General features: G+C 42.5%; 1 protein-coding gene across 2 annotated transcripts in view; it reads right to left on the bottom strand.

Moving 5' to 3' along the window:
* Positions 1 to 3,902: 3,902 nt before the first annotated feature.
* The window catches only part of GDA (guanine deaminase), a 62,780-nt gene continuing 45,215 nt past the window's right edge, over positions 3,903 to 21,467 (bottom strand). The window contains exons 12-14 of one of the 2 annotated variants that reach the window (XM_035099885.2): positions 13,025 to 13,143; positions 12,166 to 12,193; positions 3,903 to 9,325 (exon numbers count right to left, since the gene is read on the bottom strand). In XM_035099885.2, coding sequence (XP_034955776.1) covers positions 9,255 to 9,325; positions 12,166 to 12,193; positions 13,025 to 13,143 — 218 coding nt within the window. In that variant the 3' untranslated portion in view covers positions 3,903 to 9,254. The remainder of the gene's footprint in view (positions 9,326 to 12,165; positions 12,194 to 13,024; positions 13,144 to 21,467) is intronic. The other variant, XM_060280055.1, reaches the window with a different exon arrangement.

The following is a 21,467-nucleotide window of genomic DNA, read 5'->3' as shown; positions in this document are numbered from 1 at the left end:
ACTCTGGGGTTGCAGCGCTCATCTTGCATTATTGGCCGAGGGAGCCGGCGTACAGCTTCCAGGTCATGTGGCCAACCTATTGGGCCAATTGCAGTGCAGAGTGTTTGAAGACTGGGACATTCGCAGGAAAACCAAAATGCTTCTTTACAAAACTATTGTACTACCAACATTACTATATGCTTGTGAAACATGGACCACTTATAAAGGCCATCTCCATCTCCTCGGAAGATTCCATCAACGGTGTCTCCAGTTTCCCTAAACGGTGTTTAGGGAAGCTTTTAATGTTTAATAGATTATTGTATTTTAATATTTTGTTGGAAGCTGCCCAGAGTGGCTGGGGAAACCCAGCCAGATGAGTGGGGTATATTATTATTATTATTATTATTATTATTATTATTATTATTTGCCTGTGGTAGAAATTGGCTAATTCCAGTAAGTCAATTCTCCAGTGTCTAAGCAGCCTTCCAAGTCCCAACTTGAACTGCAAAATATAAATATGAAAATTCCTTTCTTGGAAGAGGGCAATAGCCCTACTCTTTCCTTTCAGCTGATCGTTAAAGACTCTGACAACAAAGAGCACGTTTGTAGCACTTAATTCCCAGAGGGAATGGTGTAACACTAATGAAATTTGAAACCATTTTTATATCATGAGAAAAACCTTGACTCTAAAGGAGACTGTAAACAAGCTGTTTTCAAGAGAGGCAAGCAGATGTCCCTTTCTACTGACGGTTAGTTTGTTGTTCAGATATCATTTTGAATATTTCAAAAATCTCTCCAGCAGATGCTGCTTTGGAATAGAAGGAGTATTCATAGAATCACAGAATTGTAGAGTTGGAAGGGACCCCAAGGGTCCTCTAGTCCAACCCCCTGCAATGCAGGAATCCAGTGAAGGAAAGAACAGTGGTCTGGACAAGGGGTGAAGCATAGTCCTCCTCCTCCTCCTGGCTCTCTGCCAAACATCTGACTCCACTCTTAGGTGTGTGATAGAAGATTGGTCACACACCTTGGGCAGTTGGAACAGCGTAATGTGGAAGACTGGGAGAGGTTTTAGGTTTATGGACATTAGCAGACAGTTATCGATGGGGATAGCAATTGCAGAAGTGCACAGAACTACATGGCTCTTTGTTTGGGACATTTTTGCCCTTATTTCATTGGGTGGTTATTGTGTTCTGCAAAACCTATAACAAAGGTGATTGAGCAGCAGTGTACTGCAATGTTATAAAATAGTTGTAATGTAGGATATATGGCTTGCTATCCAGTAGTTGCATCAACACTTGGCTCACATTGATCAAAATGTATTATTTGAAAGTCTCATTAAGGGTTGTTGTTTTTTCTCTATCAGTTGAGGGAATAAATTAATTTTTTCCCCAAGAGGTGGCCTTTAATGAAATCTTCATAAATTATAAATATTTGGTTTGTTTAACCCAAGTTAATCACTTTGAAGTATTGGTCTGAAGCGAGAAAGGAATCATCTGCTTAGTGCTTAATGTCAGCCGTAGTGCGGTCCCTACTGATGTTCTAGTGTTATACAATATTTTCTGAGAATAAATGTTAAAACGTGTATTGCAAAATTTAATTGAAATTTCAGAAAGTTTGTTACTGTGGTAAAATGTGAAAAGTCAATTTTTACTACATTTGACAAAAATCCAATAAAAGTATCTTGAAAGCTGGTATGATTTGCTTCAGAAGGGCACTGTGTATAGCAGAGATTTGGGTGCCATGTAGAAATACTGACTGTGAAATTAGCACTTTAATTTGATTGATATACCAACCTCCGTAGTTCTGATGATTTAATCTTCTGGAAATTCCAAGCAGCTGCCTTTGCTGGAATCAGGGGTCCCACATCATCTCCCTCCCATGTGGCTGCAAATCAAGCCATCAGTCATAGTACACACCAGGATCAAAGTTATGTAATGGACCTAATGTTGCTCCATTCACAAAACATTTATGCACACAGTATTGCTCCATTCAAAAAGCCATTTAATTTTATTTCCCTCTTCTGGAGTTTTCCAAAGCCCAGGGTGAAACTCGGAAGATTAGAATATCGTCGAAAAGTGCATTTATTTCAGTAATGCAACTTATTATTTTTATTTTCTTTTAATTTTTACAAATGCTTTCTTTAGGAAATTCCACAGTAATAAAACAAATAGTTACAATAATACAAAAATAAACATCACTATTACATTTCATTAATTACATTCCATTTATAATTGACCCGCCTAACGACAAATAATTACAATTACAACAAATAAAGGCTTGACATATCTTGCTTTGCATGTCATGCATCTATTTCATATATTATGTTGGTTTCACCTTTTAAGTTGCATTACTGAAATAAATGTACTTTTCGGCAATATTCTAATTTTCTGAGTTTCACCTGTTATTTACTTTCTAAAAAGTCAATAGGTGATAACATTCCACACAGCTCAATGGGGCATAAGAAAATCACATATTTAACTGCCCCCCACATTCCCAGAGTGCCTGCAGACCCTCCTCCCCCAAAACAACATACATATGGATCCAAAGTGCTAAAACCAGCTTTTATTCTGTTCCACGTGCAGCGGGGTGGCAGGGACAAAATCCAAAGTGTTCCCAAATACTCCCACAGCAGAAACTACAGCTATCTGAAAGACAACATTTTAGCCTAAGGTGGGGCAAGATAAGTTTCTCCAAGCAGAACTCTTTCCCAAGCTCCACTCCTGGAGCTCACAGAGGGAGCGGCCACTTGTTGTTGTTGTTTAGTCATTTAGTCGTGTCCGACTCTTCGTGACCCCATGGACCAGAGCACACGAGGCACTCCTGTCTTGCACTGCTTCCCGCAGTTTGGTCAAACTCATGTTTGTAGCTTCGAGAACATGATCCCCTTCGAGAACACGATCCCCTTCATGGATCAATGCCTTGTCGTGGCGAAGAGGCTTGAATAACTCGGAGAAGCTATGAGCTATGCCATGCAGGGCCACCCAAGATGGACAGGTCACAGTGGAGAGTTTTGACTAAACGTGATCCACCTGGAGAAGGAACTGGCAAGCCACTCCAGTATCCCTGCCAAGAAAACTCCATGGACAAAGACAACAGAGCGGCCACTTAGGGACATTGTAATAGTTACCTAGGAAGTGATCTCAAACCCAAATCAGACTGTTGGTTCATGTAGCTCAGTTAGTAAGAGGCAGCAGCTCCTCGGGGATCTTTCCCAGACATATCTAGAGATACTAGCAAATAAATGTGGGAATTTTCATGCAAAATCTGCACCCTGTTACTGAGCTACAGCTCTTACCTAACTTGCTATCTGAAAGTTCACCAATTTGTAGGGAAACAACACCAGAGCAAAACCTGAAACTATGGTCTATGGTCTATGGCAGGGGTCAGCAAACATTTTCAGCAGGGGGCCGGTCAACTGTCCCTCAGACCTTGTGGGGGGCCGGACTATATTTGGGGGGGGGGGAAATGAACAAATTCCTATGCCCCACAAATAATCCAGAGATGCATTTTATATAAAAGGACACATTCTACTCATGTAAAAACATGGTGATTCCCGGACTGTCCGTGGGCTGGATTTAGAAGGCGATTGGGCCGCATCCGGCCCCCGGGCCTTAGTTTGGGGACACCCTGGTCTATGGATTATGGTCTTGTATATGAAGAGTTTGGATTTGATATCCCGCTTTATCACTACCCGAAGGAGTTTCAAAGCGGCTAATAATCTCCTTTCCCCTCCTCCCCCACAACAGACACCCTGTGAGGTGGGTAGGGCTGAGAGACTTCAGAGAAGTGTGACTAGCCCAAGGTCATCCAGTAGCTGGATGTGGAGGAGCGGAGACGCGAACCCGGTTCCCCAGATTACAAGTCTGTCGCTCTTAACCACTACACCACACTGGCTCTCCCAACCAAAAGAATCAGACGCTTAGTAATGTAAACATGGCCTCTTTATTTTGTTACATCAGCACAAAGGTGCTCATTTAGCATAACTGACAACAAATCAGCCAGAAAACAGAGCAACAATCACAATTCCAGATGCATTTCTAACCCCCCAAAAAAGGAATCAAAAGAAAATAGGAGATCTGGTGAGAGTATTTAAAATACCTCCTTCAAAAAGCAGTCTTGCACTTCTGCAAAATGTGATTAGAGCACCTTTTTTACACCAGCACTGACAGCTCTTGCACTTTGGTGAGATATATTCTCCACATATTCTAATCCATGCAGCCGAAATGTAGCCAGCAACATCCCAAAGGCTTGCCAAATCTTTGAGTGGTATGAGTATTCCAAGCATGTCAGTCCTAGTGTGAAAATAGCTACGGCCTCCTAACTGTGTGTGTGGCACACACTAACCTCTTGCTGCCTATCTGAAAGTTGTGCTCTTCATTCAGCAACTACAACAAGGCTGACTTTGGGTCATCGCACTAACCCCTCTTATTTAAATGGAGGGTTTAGATTTTTTTCACAAGCAGGAGCCCTACATTTTGGTGTGAAGTGACAAGGTGGTGAAACTCTTAAAAGTTTGCTTTTACAAGCACAGTGCATTGGGGGAAGCATTCAACAGAAGGAAATAAGGTGCAGCCTTTCTCTGAGTTCACTAAGCCATCTGTTTGCAAATACTACAGAACATGGACACTATGCCAAGGCAACACTTTAAAGTGCAGAACTCTACTTGTCACATCGAAATCATTCACATAGCTGCACAAAGCACAGGCAATATTCAGTTTCATTAACATCTTCAAACAGAAGGTTAGCAAGTGGCACAGTAAGATAGAGACAGAATTATACATTCAGATCATCTCCATGAAAAGTGCTTGTTTCCACAAAGTGCACATTTAAGATATCCCTCCAATAAGCTATATTTCCACATTCTCCTTTCTTTTTCATTGTCTAAATTGCATGCTGACAAGAACAGAAGGGGGTCATGGGGTAGGAGGGAGAGGCATAGTATCAAATTTTCGTAAAATGAAAATACAAGAGAATGTGAGGCTTCTGAAAACAGACTTAATTCCCCATTTGGAATGTGATGGGACATACTCTTGGCTAAGTCAAAGCAACTCCCTTTTCATTTCCTTTCATGACCAACCAAAGCTATATTTTGGCTTACATACAGCAGGGTTTTCTGCTTAGCCTATGCAGTGATAAACAATATTGAGGACATCACCCTTTTCCCTTTAGAGACAACACTGCACCATGGCAGTAATCCTAAAAATGCCCTATACAAATGTGACAACCTGGTAAAGATCCAAAGAAGGCACAACATCCTTCTAAAAGTGCTCTGTTCAACTCTAGTACATTAGCACCTACCAGTCTGTGGGTACAGCACAATAAATCCTAAGTACTTCACGTGCATTATCAGAATAATCATTGTCAGTGAACTGCGCTCTCTGGATGCACAGGGATGTGTCAAGAGACACATAGTGAGCCCTGCTCTTCCTGATTCATGGCACACTCCACCTGACTATACTCTCATTCCCAGTGGTTATGATTTTTAAGGTTCTATCTAGAGAGCACCTCTGCTCATTCTGATGACTAAGGCCAATTCTGCTGCTTGTTCAGATGGGAGAGGAAGGAGTCCCCTCACAACTTATTTCCATAAGCCAGACAATTGACACACAACTGCCAGCTGACTGAAAGACAGAAGACTGCCTTTTTCCCCATCAGAGTGCATCACTCTGACAGAACAAGATCCATTTTTCCATGAGACCATTAATTTACCTTGGATGGAAAGGGCTCAAGGTTTGCAAGTAGTGCACCTTTAAAAGTTTTGTGAAGTTCAAAATGGCAGTCTATTAAAAAAATATTTTACATCAAAACTTTAAGAATATATTTTCAACATTGTTTGTTCGGAAAACAACTAAAAAAAAGAGGTTTATACAGGAGGGCTATACTTTTAATACTAAAATAAATACATTGGCCACAAAACTATGTGTTCACAGTTTTATATAGATGAGAAATGAATCCTCTTTTATTGCCCTCTGATCTCTTCCTCACAAAACAACTATGGGCTTTATCAGAATGGATTGTCAAGTACAATTTGAATCTATTAGTTTATCCCTTAATAATTTCCTAAAACCTTGTTCACTAGATGCTGTGTCAAATTAACATTTCTGCAACACCTTTAAAACTGGAAAAGCTGATTCTGGAGAGCTGATTGGAATCAGAGAATGCGGTAGGGCTGACCTCCTTGAAACTTGCTCTTTACAAGCTTCAAATCTCAGTTAGTCACATTCACACACCCTGCATCAGTTCAAATGAAAGAAAACATGTACTGAAACCCCCACAGGGGAAAATCATTGGGTTGTGATTTGGGCTGAGGAAATGAAGGGTGTCCAAAGAGGGTGGTGCAACATCAACTTTGGCCCTTAAAATTTTATTCTGGCAACATTTGCAATGCAGTTTAATAATGAGACGACCCTCTCAGTTAACAGCTCAGTGACATCTCCCACACTGCTCCTTTTAAGCATACTATTGCTGAGGCAGTTGTAGAATAATTCTTCAACATCAACTTCGTTGGACTGGTCATGTTGTGCGGATGCCTGATTATCGTCTTCCGAAGCAAATACAGTGGTACCTTGGTTTACAAACTTAGTCCGTTCCAGAAGTCCGTTCTTAAACTGAAACTGTTCTTAAACCGAGGCACGCTTTCCCTAATGAGGCCTCTGGATTCCGTTCTTAGACTAAGGTAACGTTCTCAAACCAAGACACTATTTCCAGTTTTGCGGAGTTTGTAAACCAAATAGTTCTTAAACCAGATAAACCAGACTGTTCTTAAACCGAGGTACCACTTTACTCTATTCCTTAAAACTTAAAAATGGAAAGCATAATGCTGATGGTCAACAAAAGAGGTTTAAAGACTGTCCCAAGGCAAATCTAAAAAAAAAAAAGTAGTATAAACACCAACAATTGGGGAACACTTGCCTGCGAGTGCTCCAATTGGAGAACAGCCTTTACCAAAGGTGTCTTTTCACGAAAGCCAGATTAAATGTATTTACATCAGAAGTGTTAAATGGGAGACTGAGAGGTATCCCTTATCAAAATAGGATCTGTGTATGCTCTCAGGACATCGACTGCATGAGGCATATTGCATTGCGGACAATATGATCAAGCTAAGGAACAATTGATTAAACCACTATTGCCAAATTGGCCGGGTCAATCTGAAGCCTACTATACAGTGGCAGAGGAACCCTCTCTGACACCCGGGGCAGGACGCCAAGGGGCAGGGCAAAATGCCCGGTGATGCTGCGTGAGTGCGCATGTGCAGCAGCCCATACAGTCACCCGTATGGACGGCGTGAGAGAGCGGCAGCCCATACGGCCGCTGTGTGAGAGGCAGCCCGTACAGAGGCCGCGCAAGAACGGAAGCCCGTACAGACACCATGTAAGCAGCGCCCATACTGACTGCACACGCCCTCAGCCGCTCTACAGCTGGGGGGAGGCAGGGGCCATCTTGGCACCTGGGGTGGACTGCCCCCTCCGCCCCCCACTTTGTACGCCCCTGCTACTATACCAAATATCTTCTGGACGACAAGTCCAATGAGATCACAGTGCCGTGGCAAAGTTTCTTTCAGCAGTCATATGAATCAAATATCAACATACCCATGACTAAACAAATAACGCTTCGGTCTCCTTTACCGGGGGGGGGGGGTTGTCTGTATGAATCTGTATTTTATTCTGAATCCAAGACACTTCAACTCAGGATGCAAGGGAGAAACGTGCTAAGAGGAAGGCATGCTTGGCACATCCACACCGTGATCAACTCCCGCCCAGAAACCAATGTCCCCACTGTGGAAGAATGCATGGATCCAGAATTGGTCTCCACAGTCACTTACAGACTCATTGTTAAAACTGTGTTTATGGAAAACAATCTTACTTGGCTATGAGGGATCACCAAAGAAGAAGAAGAAAATTATTCACATTAATTTCTCTAGTAAGACCCTATTAAACTTGTCCCAGTCTATAAGCATGCATTAAAAAAAAAGTGTTACAGGACATTGTGGTGCCTGAGGCCTAAAACCCAAGAAATGCCTGAGGCCTAAAACCCAAGAAATAATTGACTATTATCTTTCACTTGAGACAGGCTGCCTCATTCTGTCTAATATCAAAGCCAGCCTTGGTATTGTTTTAAAATTAAGCATGCAGGGGTAGACTTTGGTAATCTTTCGTAATATGATGTCCTGTGCTAGGCCAAAATTTGGTGCCCCCAATGGATCTTCTCAGTTATGGATCTTCTCAATTTTGTGCCCCCTCAGCTTGGAGCCTTGTGTGGAAGAACTGTTTGCACCACCCTGATTCTGGTGTTGAAGCATGTGCTTACATTCGAAGCAATTTGGAACTGATGCAGGGTGTGAATGTGTGGGTTCCCATCAGTGCTGCTGCAACTGCTTGTTCAAACAAGGTTTATGGTAATGATTACATTCACAAACATCTAGCAGTGTGCTAGTGAGAAGGAAATAAGTCAGCAGAACATGATCTTTATGCTGGCCTTAGAGCCTTTTAGTAAAAGTGCTTTTCAGGCGATGGATGAAAAAGACATTTAAAAATGCAAAAATAAAAATAAAAAATGGCTTGAAAGGATGGTTAAGCAAATTGAGATAAAAGTGTATCTGTGCTCAATTTTCTACCCCATCCCCCAAATAATTCCTGAGTATTGTTTAATGTCGTCAGAGAATGGGTTTAGGCTTTGTTAAGAATTATGCTTTGCTTTGCTTGAAACATATTTATAAACAATGACCAGGATCCCAAAAGTCCAGTGTTCCTGTTTACACACCAGAGCATTTCCAGTCCCCTTCAATGTGCAGCGCACTGTTCCCCTGAAATGTGTCACCTGAATGTTGAAGTAGGATTGATGCAGATTTTTGGGGGTGGGGTGTGTCATCATCAGCCCCACCCCCATACCAATGGTATGGCTCTCATTGAAATCCTCAGTATTTTATAATAAGATGCCTAAAAATTTATGGGAAAAACATTTAAAATCATAAATTTACTTCAATGTGTACTTGAGGTATGTGTACTATGACTGCATCTGGAGATTCTTCTTTATGTCAGAGTTTTCCCCACATATAAGTTTGTTTTTACTTTAGATCTTTGTGGCCTGGCCTCTCTCTCATACATTATTGGCACAATACTTTTTTTGTATCTGATGTGTAATTGGCTTCTTTTGTGCAAATCAGAAACATACTAAACAGAGTGAGCGTGGCTTCACAACAAGGCACCCCATTTTCACCCAATTATTCCAAGCTATAGCGTTACCAGCAGAGCATTTTGCGGCAAGAGGATCTAACTCTAGACAGAGCTTGAAAATGGCACCACCAATTTGCCAGCCACATAAACTTCTTCAATATTCCTGTCATCACCTGAAATCAGAAAGATGAAAGAGATGTATGCAATCTGTTCTGTCAGCCTTGATATCGATATTTTTCTAAGGACACAAACACACCATGTAGCTGAATTTTGTACAGATCCACATGCTTCCAAGAACTGAACTTGACACCTGGACTTAGTTTATGCCAGTATGCACAGAGAAGGGAGGGAACATTAACCACCACCACCCCCTGTTATGAATGTTCTCCTGGCCATCTCCTTTGCTATGCAACTTGTTTGGTGATGACCCCAGATGTTAAGGGGGCATCTCTTTATGGAGGTGACTTGTAAGGGAGTCTAGTCTGTTGGCTAATTACTCAGGATGGGTGATTGATGCTTTCCCAGTAGGAGAAATCCTGGGAAGGTGACACATCTCCATGCTCCCCAGCACAGGGTGGGACTGATCTGAAGTGTGTGGAAGAAATTGTAGGGTTATGTTTTTTTGTAGAGGGAAGCAGAGAATTAGCTGATGACTAAAAGCATCTGGGGGTGCTGTGTGTCACTCTCTGGGGATCTGATGTGAGACAGTGGATAAACTCCCTGCTAAGTCCTATGCTGTGTCCCTCTACCTACATGCATATTTATAACAAAATCAAGTATCATAAAAATACCCTAAATCACCAATGACCTCTCCTCCAAAAGGAAGCTAGAGCTAGGAAGCTATCCCTTGGGTTCCTCGCCTTTTAGGGACACCAGGAGGGAGGTACAACAGTATTCACACTTGCTGAACCTATTACTCAGACAACTCTCAGGTTATTCTCATTGGTTTTCATAGAGGAGGAAATAATATTTTGTGATGCCAGCCCCAGAGGGAAGGAGGAAACATGCTTCATGTAACAAAGGTGGTCAGGAAATTTGGGATAATGAGAAAATAAAACTTGGTGAAGTGTCAATGAAACACTTTTCATATTTATTTCTGTTGCTGAAACTTGCGATTGAACTAGGGTCTTTTAGGTGAATGAAACATTTCACCCACTTTCACTACTATGGCCTAAAGTATATGGATAGCAGTGGAGACATCTTCAAATATGAGTCTGCCACAATCACATTTAAAGCAGAGCAAGGAGTGCAATTGAAAGCACCAAAAAAGCACATGGGGAGTGTTGAAGCAGTTCTTTGCTCACTCCTTGTCAGGGACAGGCTGGAAGGGGAGGAGTGGGAGAAGGCTGGAGAAACCTCTAGGGAAGCCTCAGAAAAAGAAGACTCAGAGCCAGGGGAGTGGGGGTGGGACACTGAAGACAGGTCAGAGGGGAGGGGGAGAGAATGGCTGGATGTTGGACATGCAACAGACTTGAGTGAGAGAGGCAGAAAGCACTGCAGGTGCAAGACAGGCAGCTGAGGAGGAGGTGGGGGCTGAGGCTGCAACAGATCCACAGGAGCCAGCCAGTCCTACTGTATTCAGCTCCCCTCCTCCTTTGTCTTCAAGGGCAGAAAGGCAGTTTCAGATGGCTCAGCCCAACTGAGAGGAGACTGGGGGGGGGAGTGGGAGGCACAGATCATCAGTCCTGCCAACTGCTTTACTGGAGCCAGTTTTGCTGTAGGCTTCTGTTTCTCTGTTTTCTTGAATAAAGAATTAACTTCACTGCTTGTCTCTGGCCTACCTCACATGGCAATGTAACCCAAATCATAACACCTGAAGAGGGCTATAGTATTTCTTGATTAGCAGAAATCTGGTAAAACCTGTACATCTCTTACATTGCTGTTTCATCCTACTTTTTCCTGCCCACCCAGAAACTGAATTTGAACAGCAGCTCATTAGCTTTCTAGTCTTCTGAATGGATTAAGAAAAAAATAGCACAATAACTGCTCATTTCTGTGTAGACTAGAAAAGTGAGTTATTTGTTAGAAAACATTCTGGCCCCAATCCAGAAATAATCCATGTAAAAAGGTGTTGCTTGCAACTTGCAACAAGTGGATACAAACTTTGTGCTGGACCACCAGCGCCTCCCCCTCAGCTGTAGGGCGGCTGAGGGAGAGGCGGTGGGCAGACGCAATCCCCACGTTGCCGTTTCAGGCTGCGTGGAGCCTGCAGGTGCCCAAGCCACCACGTCACTCCCAGGGTAAGTGCCAGCCCCCACAGTGTGGAACCCAGTGCCAGCCATGTTTCGTTACGTTTGTTGACTGAACTAAAAAGTTTCGTGAGCCTCTTTTAATAATAATAATAATAATAATAATAATAATAATTCATATTTTTGTCATGTTGTCACCCCCCTCAGTGATGACACCTGGTGTGGCCTGCACCCCCTTCCTCCGCCACTGTGCAGTGTATGTATGATAACATCCGGGGATGAATTGGAATGTGTACCTACAAACACACTATGGCAAAGCAACAGCAAATGCATAAGACAATGCATATGAGCATCTTATTCTGCACATGAATTATGTCCTCGCAGATTTCCACAGGCACCCATGTGTGTTAATCAGCTTTCCTACATGCAGCGATGTACAATGCTAACATATGTAGGCAAGGAGGCCTTTGGAAGCAAAGCAAGTTGCCATGTGCAGAGCAGAAATCACACACACACAATCACCTTGTTGTATAGACAAACTGATACTGACTGGATGGTGATGTGTGACAAACCTATTTCCATTAAAGCACTGGGAAACACAGATGTAATTCCCCATGTACAGACATTCAAGAATGCCCATTGAAATCAATTACAGTACATTCAATAGATTTCAATAGGCTAAATTTAACCATATAAAAATAAATAAAATCTTACATTTTGAAAGAAAGTTTTAACAAAAAGAGCACCTTCAATGCTTGTAGCAGAAAGATACTCATTTTGCAATTACAGATGAAAACATCTGTATAGCAAGAACTGATACATACCCAGATATAGGAATTTCTGGATCATATCCTAAAAATATGGGACAAGAAACAATTATTCAAAAGCAATTCCTCCATTGTAATTAAAGCAGCAAGATAAAAAGACCAATTGTAGCCTTTAAAAAACTAAGCAATATTAACATTTTAAAAGCAAAATCCAGATCCAACATAGCTATTTACTTTAAAGACATGTGAAAATGAAGAATATTATAGAATGTTGAAAAATTACATTAAGCAATTCTCGGCTGTAGATACCTTTTATTCAATTGTTTCTTACACTGCCATATTATCCTATTCAGGGGTGGTTTATGGTGGTGCGATCGCAGTGGTGACACTGGGCACCATGCTGCAATGGGAGCCAAAACAACGCTTTATAGCTCGGGCCTTTGGAAATAATATTGCCTGAAATGAACTAATCCAGTTTTTGTCAGTTTTCCAATAGGAATCTTCTGCAGACAATGGGTTGGATCCAGAGACAATTAAGCAGAATTCTATTCGTGCAACAGGGTTTTGCTGGTACATCCCCTCCAAAAGCCACTCTTGAAGGTAACCCTGGAATGGTGCGGGTCATGGGTTGTAGAACGGTTTAGAAGTGAGTAATTCAGTGTGGCTGCCATGTGCAAGCGGTAGTGCTTTCCTGTTGATGCAAGACATTCCTGGATCCAAGCCATTTAATTAATCAATATTAAATGGAACAAAAGAAATTCCTTAGTCATAATTCCGTTGGGTAGAAGTCTAACCAACAAATTCAAGGCTGTCACTGTGGTGAGCAGCAAGCATCTTGTATAAGTCCAGCCCATTGGCCTAAAACAGGTTCCTCCAAACATGGTCAACGTATTTCCACAACACATTGTTCAATTACCTCAAAAGCATCACAAGTAAACAGCTCAAAAGGACTGTCTGAAGCTTTGGTGTTGATAAGCAGTGCATCAAATTCTTTGCCAACTTCAAAGTTTCCAATCACAGTATCTAGCCCAAGGGCTACGAAAGAAATTTAAATAACAAATTACTCTTTTCTCTTTCATAAAAACCTACAAACAAACATCTGATTCATTAAGTTGCAAGTATGATAATGGGAAGAAAACAGTTATAGCATTTATGTTAGGAAATATAGCAGAAGTGAAGGTCAATGGAATGTATATGGAGTTTTAACGTGTATCAGAGCAGGGGGTGTCATAAGGTAGATCAAGCTTTACTGGTAGATCTCTGGGTGATTTACAATAGATCAAAAAGGGCTTCTGGCTCCCAACTGTTGAACAGCAGAATAAACAAAATGCCTTTTCCTGTCTGTATTAGGCTGTGGAGATGAAAAGACCTAAGCAGCAATAGACTTTTGTGTTAAAGAACTGTGAGCTCATCTCAGTTCTAGCACAGAAAACAAAACCCTAGGCTAAGAATGTTTTTTTCCACGTGGCTCTGATTTGTAGATCTTTGGTTCTAGTTTTTTTATATATAAAAAAAGGTCCAACAAGCCTGAAGCCTGCCCACCTCTGTATTACGATGGTGGTGGTGATAGATAGATACCGGTAGATAGATAGATCGATGGATAGATAGAGGATATTATTGAAAATTAATTTCTCTATTTAGCTTTATTTTACTATAATGATGCAAATGCTATGAATATAACTTTGCATAATAATGGGTTTAAATTAAAAAAAACACTACAATTCACATTCTAAGAGACTTGCACAGTTCCTCTTCTTCTCAAAGGCCAAACCAACAGTGTAAAATTATATCAGTTATGGTTTTACAACAGTTTAGCTGCTGCCATGACCCCAGCATCTAATTCCTCTTCTTCAGCGAACAAAGTTGGGAATTCAGAATAAGTATTGCAGCTTCTGGGAGCTCACAACCAAGAGCTAGTGAACAGGACTCGCAAACGGGTGTTTGCAAGGATTTCTGGAGGAGATTGAAAAGAAGCTTGTGCCTTATTGATTCTAGCTGGTTGCTTGAATGAGCAGTTTAGAAGCTTGATTGATTGCAGGCTGAGGCTGTGGCTGAGGGTTTGCTGGAGCACATGATCTGAGGGGGAGGAGCTACTACTGAGAGGAAGTGAGTTGAGGAAGGAGTTACCAGTAGCAGTCCAACTTAGTCCATTGCAGCTTCTGGTTGCTCAGAAAGAGGGGTGCTTGTGAGGGTGCTTAGAGGGGGAATTTAAGGGGGAGGCCCAGAGAATTGTCTCTCAGTGTGCAAAGGACCAAGAGACATGGAAGGTGAGTGAGCTGCTGCAGTGACCTGCAACACCTGTGCCATGTTTGTCTTTCTGCCGGAGAACAAGCAACAGCACACTTGTCTTGCTGGAAGAGAAGGTGCAGCAACTTGAGGCTCACCTAGCCACACTTCTAGCTACAGTAGAGCTGAGTAGACTGTGCTGGAACAGCAACACTGCACTACAGTTCCCCAAGTTCCCTAGAGAAAGAGAAGTGGATATAGAACTATTTTATTATATAGTATGATATTATATTTAGTATGATAAGCCCAAGGACACATCTCAAAACCAGGGCTCTTTCCCACTCAGGGGCGTACCCAGGATAAAAATGGGGGGGGCAAGGGGTGGGTTGGGAGGGGCCACAGTGGGAATGTGGGTGGGGCTATGTTGCCTGCGCCGCCCAGTTCTTCCGAGGAGGTGGCCCCAGGCTCCTGCTCCCGGTGCGAAGCTCCAGAGGCAGGCGGGGAACGCGAGCCTGTGGCTGCCTCCTCCGCTTACGCTCCCCGCTCCCGCTTAGAGCTCCTCCGCTTACGCTCCCCGCGCGCCTCTGGAGCTTCGCGCCGGGAGCGGAAGCCTGGGGCTGCCATGCCTGCGCCCCTCAGCCTTTTGCTTCTAGGGGGGGCAATTGCCTCCTCCTGCCCCCCCTGCCTATGCCCATGGAATCCCACTGGGAAAGGCTACTTTACCAGATGGAGGAGGACAGCATTCCTGATAGGATGACCCTCCCTACTGGAGACAATGTCCTTTCCAGAGGGGAGGAGTACTCCCATTTCTCCAGACTGACCCTGCCTGCTGCAAAGGGATGGTTGGGTCTTTGTGTCTCTATGTGTGTGTGGAAAGAAACACTTGCCTGAGTGCTTGTTTTTGTGGATTTTCCCTTGTCTATTCCTTTCCATCCTGTTTGCTAACAGGATCATCTTTCTGAATGAGTTTTTTTTCTGAGCACTTATTATGAATGCAACTTGCTTTAGTCCCATTTATTCCTGACATAATGGGCAGTGAAATGGAGATCCCTATTATGAAAATATGTGAGTAGATTCTTGTCTACCTACCTTTAAAAATAGCTTGGAAAGATTCATTTCAGAATATTTGAATGGAATTCAGGTACTGAAAGCTATTTATAAATCGAGACCAAGATAGTTCCATCAAGCATTTAATTTATATATACTGTAAAATAATAACTATTGTAATCTGACTTCAAGAAACATTGTTTGCACGACACCCGTCAACGTTAACACTGGTATTGCTAGGCTTTAAAATATGAAAAAGAGTTAGGTCTTGGGAGATGTTTGGTAATCAAAGGATATTTCATTTGTTTTCCAGTTCTTATATGCAATAAATATTATTTACTACAGTGGAACCTCGGTTTATGAACACCTCGGTTTATGAATTTTCGGTTTATGAACGCCGCGGACCCATCTGGAACGGATTAATTCACTTTCCATTACTTTTAATGGGAAAGTTTGCTTCAGTTTATGAACGCTTCAGTTTATGAAGCTTATGAAGCTTATGAAGCTTATGAAGTTTATGAAGTTTATGAATTGTGTTCATAAACCGAGGTACCACTGTATACCTCAGCATAAAATGCAACAGCACATAATTTATTGTTTTACAAATTGCATGGAAAGCAAGAGCAATTCAGCCACAGAAAGTGAAATAGAATAAGGAGGGGGAAATGACTTTTTAAATTGTACCAATCTTGTTTTAATAATACCAAACGTTAGGCACTTAGTAAAATATTGTCAGCATGGCAGTGTGTTATTTTAAAGTGATATCTTTAGTGCAGTTTTCACATTAAACACAAGAGGGTGGTAAGAGGTTAAAAATAATTTTTAAAAGGTTTCTTAGGCTATGTCTGAAGCAAGAGGAAGAATAAGCAGGTGGTAGGATCTCTGTGTGGGGAACACGGAGAAATTGAGTGACAGACGCCTACTTTGCCTCTGTCTTCACCCCAAAGGAAAGTGATGCCCAACCTGGTGATAACAGAATAAATGATGTAAGGAGGGAGCTGCAGCCCTAGATAGGAAAATAAATATTAAGGGAACACCTAGCTACTTTAAATGAATTCAGATCTTCGGGGCCTGATGAGCTGCATCCAAGGGTACTGTAATGGTGTTGTGCGGCTACTCTCAAGTAAGGATGCCCAAGTCCATGCTTGTCTTTAAAGCTTTTATTGTGCATAGTATTTACAGTGCAGAGATAGCAATATATATATATATATATATATATATATATATATATATATATATATATATATATATATATGAGACCTCCTTGCAGAATCCGGAAGTGGACGTTTCCTGTTGCATGAGCAGCATAAGAGTTTGGGCACCCCAAAACTCCTCCTCCCGACCTTACGTTTAGTGTCGCGCCTTAATTCGGGCGCCGGAAGGGGCTGCCTGTTCCCCTCCACCACTTGGTCAAGGCGGTGCAAGGGCTCTCCAATATTACTGAGCCTTGCCACCTCCATACTGCTCATTCCCCCCACCTGACCCACTGCTGCTGCTCTCACTGGGCGAAGAGCTGGTCAACAGGATGGGGGGAGGTTCCCTGTAGGAAGGTCCCCTGACAGGTACTAAAGGAGCTTGTGGATTTAATTTCAGAGCCTTTATCTGTCTTTGCGAATTATTGAAGAACAGGTGAGATCCCTACAGACTGGAGGTGGGCAAATAATAATAATAATAATAAAATAATAATAATAATAATAATAATAATTTATACCCCGCCCATCTGGCCGGGTTCCCCCAGCCACTTTGGGCGGCTTCCAACAAAATATTAAAATACAGAAATCCATCAAACGTTAAAAGCTTCCCTAAACAGGTATTGTGCACGTCTTCAAAAAGGGGGGAAAGGAAGACCCAGGTAACTATTGACCAGTGAACTTGACATCAATACCAGAGAAGGTCCTAGAACAGATAGTTCAACAGTCGGTCTGTGAGCATTTAGAAAAGGATGCTGTGATTACTAAGACTCAGCATGGGTTTCTAAAAAATAAGAAATGCCAGACCAATCTGATATCTATTTTTTATGGAATTACAAACTTGGTGGATCAGGGAAATGCTGTGGACATAGTGTATCTTGATTTCAGTAAGGCGTTTGACAACATTCCCCATGATATTCTTTAGAGGAAACTGGTAAAATGTGGGTTGAACGAGGTAACTGTTAGGTGGATTTATAGCTGGTTGACTGACCAAACCCAAAGAGTACTCATTAATGGTTCCTCGTTGTGGCGTTTGCCCATTCCTTGTGATTTTGTTTGTACAGAGGGATGGAAATGGTTAATGTAGATGTCAGCATAGTGTCAACAAGTGAGCACGCCCAGCTGACTGATTTGGGGGACGCAGAGGAGGAGCAGCGTGCCCAGTTTAGAGAGAGAGCAGGAAACAGCTCTCCCGAAGCTGTTAATAATCCACTTGGCGTGAAGCAGAGGAGGAGGGGTGGGTTACAAGAGAGGGGGAGGCTGACGTCACTTAATAGACGAAAGAAGGCGTGGTTCCCACAGTGGGATAAAGGGAGGTGGAACAACGCCGAACACTCAGATGAGTCATCAGACTAGTCGTAAGTCAGTGAGAGCAGTGGGCTAGAGACCTGTGGCTTGGTTGTATTTTGTTACTGTAAATAAACTTTCTCTTCAACGTTGAAACGTGTGGGCGTCTTGAGGTCGCGACTTGACAGTAGATTGACCAATGACAAAGCTCAGAGGCGGAGCCTACCTGGTTTTGAGGTTCAGCCCAGGGGTTTTACCATTGGGAGATAGAGGAGTCAGAGTCAGACAGAGCCAGTAAAAGATGAACATAGCGGTTGTGACAGTTAGAGTGAGAGACAGGGATAGAACTGAGAGAGAAGAGTGTGATGGTGTGAGACAGTGCCACATCTAGTTATGGGCGCGCATTTGAGAAACTGTTCTGAATATATTTAAAACTTGTTTGTTCTTCAATAAACTTTAATCTTCGTTGTTGACTTTACGACCTGACTGAGACTCAGTATTTCACCAGAAGAAACCTGGTTGGTGGCAGCAGAAAAATAAAGCTGTGGTGTACAGGTCAATAGTACGTGAAACGACTATTGACCGGGGGCTGGGAAAAAGTGACAAGTGGGGTGCCACAGGGTTCTGTCCTGGGCCCGTTGTTTAACATCTTTATAAATGACTTGGATGAAGGAATGCTCATCTAATTTGCAGGTGACACTAAACTGGGAGGGGTAGCTAATGCCACAGAAGACAGAATCAGAATTCAAAATGACCTTAACAGATTGGAAAACTGGTCCCAAAAGAACAAAATGAATTTCAACAGGGACAAATGTTGGGTTCTTTACTTAGGCAGGAATAACCAGATGCACAAATATAGGATGGAGGACACCTGGCTTACTAGCAATACATGTGAAAAGGATCTAGGCGTCTTGGTGGACCACAAGCTTAACATGAATCAACAGTGTGATGCGGCAGCAAAAAAAAAAAGCTAATGCTATTCCAGGCTGCATCTAACATGTAATTCACATTTGACCCCACTGAGGAATTTATATCCTGTGTTGCCATTGAGATGAGCAAATACCACAAATTTTCACCTAGATGAATAGGCCTGAGAAGACAGGGGATAGTTTCCATGTCATGCCTTTACATCACACTACTTTTAAACATAAACTTATTCCCCTAAAACACAACTCTTCTCACCAAAAATCATAGAATCATAGAATCATAGAGTTGGAAGAGACCACAAGGGCCATCCAGTCCAACCCCCTGCCAAGCAGGAAACACCATCAAAGCATTCCTGACAGATGGCTGTCAAGCCTCTGCTTAAAGACCTCCAAAGAAGGAGACTCCACCACACTCCTTGGCAGCAAATTCCACTGCCGAACAGCTCTTACTGTCAGGAAGTTCTTCCTAATGTTTAGGTGGAATTTTCTTTCTTGTAGTTTGAATCCGTTGCTCCGTGTCCGCTTCTCTGGAGCAGCAGAAAACAACCGTTCTCCCTCCTCTATATGACATCCTTTTATATATTTGAACATGGTTATCATATCACCCCTTAACCTTCTCTTCTCCAGGCTAAACATACCCAGCTCCCTAAGCCGTTCCTCATAAGGCATCGTTTCCAGGCCTTTGACCATTTTGGTTGCCCTCTTCTGGACACGTTCCAGCTTATCAGTATCCTTCTTGAACTGTCGTGCCCAGAACTGGACACAATACTCCAGGTGAGGTCTGACCAGAGCAGAATACAGTGGTACTATTACTTCCCTTGATCTAGATGCTATACTCCTATTGATGCAGCCCAGAATTGCATTGGCTTTTTTAGCTGCTGCATCACACTGCTGACTCATGTCAAGTTTGTGGTCAACCAAAACTCCTAGATCCTTTTCACATGTACTGCTCTCAAGCCAGGTGTCTCCCATCCTGTATTTGTGCCTTTCATTTTTTTTGCCCAAGTGTAGTACTTTACATTTCTCCTTGTTAAAATTCATCTTGTTTGCTTTGGCCCAGTTGTCTAATCTGTTAAGGTCATTCTGAAGTGTGATCCTGTCCTCTGGGGTGTTAGCCACCCCTCCCAATTTGGTGTCATCTGCAAACTTGCTCAGGATTTCCTCAAGCCCATCATCCAAGTCATTGATAAAGATGTTGAACAAGACTGGGCCCAAGACAGAACCCTGTGGCACCCCACTAGTCACTACTCTCCAGGATGAGGAGGAGCCATTGATGAGCACCCTTTGGGTTCGGTCAGTAAGCCAGCTACAAATCCACTGAATGGTAGCATTGTCTAGCCCACATTTTACCAGCTTCTTTACAAGAATACCATGGGGCACTTTGTCAAAGGCCTTGCTGAAATCAAGATAGGCTACATCCACAGCGTTCCCTTCATCTACCAGGCTTGTAATTCTGTCAAAAAATGAGATCAGATTAGTCTGACATGACTTATTTTTCAGGAACCCATGCTGACTTTTAGTGATCACAGAGTTTCTTTCTAGGTGCTCACAGACTGTTTGCTTAATGATCTGCTCTAGAATCTTTCCTGGTATTGATGTCAGGCTGACTGGGCGGTAATTGTTTGGGTCCTCTCTTTTCCCCTTTTTGAAAATAGGGACAACATTTGCCCTCCTCCAGTCTGCTGGAACTTCGCCTGTTCTCCAGGAATTTTCAAAGATTATTGCCAGTGGTTCTGAAATCACCTCTGCCAGTTCTTTTAATACTCTTGGATGTAGTTCATCTGGCCCTGGAGACTTGAATACATCTAAACTAGCCAAGTATTCTTGTACTACCTCCTTACTTATTCTGGGCTGTGTTTCCCCTGCTGAATCATCTGCTCCATATTCTTCAGGTCGGGCGTTTTTTTCTTTCTTGGAGAAGACTGAGGCAAAGAAGGCATTGAGGAGTTCTGCCCTTTCTCTGTCCCCTGTTTGCATTTCACCATCTTCTCCTCTGAGTGACCCCACTGTTTCCTTGTTTTTCCTTTTGCTACGGACATACCCATAAAAGCCCTTTTTGTTGCTTTTAACCTCTCTGGCGAGCCTGAGTTCATTCTGTGCTTTAGCTTTTCTGACTTTGTCTCTACACGTGCTGGCTATATGTTTGAATTCCTCTCTGGAGATTTCCCCCCTTTTCCATTTTTTGTACATATCCCTTTTAAATCTTAACTCAGTCAAAAGTTCTTTAGATAGCCAGCCTGGCTTCTTTAGGCACCTTCCATGTTTCCGTCTCATTGGTATTGCCTGAAGTTGTGCTTTTAATATCTCCCTTTTAACAAACTCCCAACCATCATGAACTCCCTTCCCTTTTAGTATTACTGTCCATGGGATTTCACCCAGCGTTTCCCTAAGTTTTCTGAAGTCGGCTTTCTTAAAGTCTAGAATTTGGACCTTAGTATGCTTGGTTGCTCCTTTCCGCTGGATAATAAACTCCAGAAGAGCATGGTCACTCCCACCTAATGATCCTGCCACTTCTACCCCACTAACCAAGTCATCACTATTGGTTAGGACCAGATCTAAAATGGCTGATCCTCTTGTTGCTTCTCCCACTTTCTGGACAATGAAGTTGTCTGCAAGGCCAGTGAGGAATCTGTTCGACCTTATGCTCTTGGCTGAGTTTGACATCCAACAAATATCAGGATAG

The sequence above is a fragment of the Zootoca vivipara genome, chromosome 11 (genome assembly GCF_963506605.1).
Source record: "Zootoca vivipara chromosome 11, rZooViv1.1, whole genome shotgun sequence".
NCBI classification, from domain to species: Eukaryota; Metazoa; Chordata; class Lepidosauria; order Squamata; family Lacertidae; genus Zootoca; species Zootoca vivipara.
Note: the sequence above shows the minus strand (reverse complement) of the source record. Positions and strands in the feature narration are given on the sequence as shown.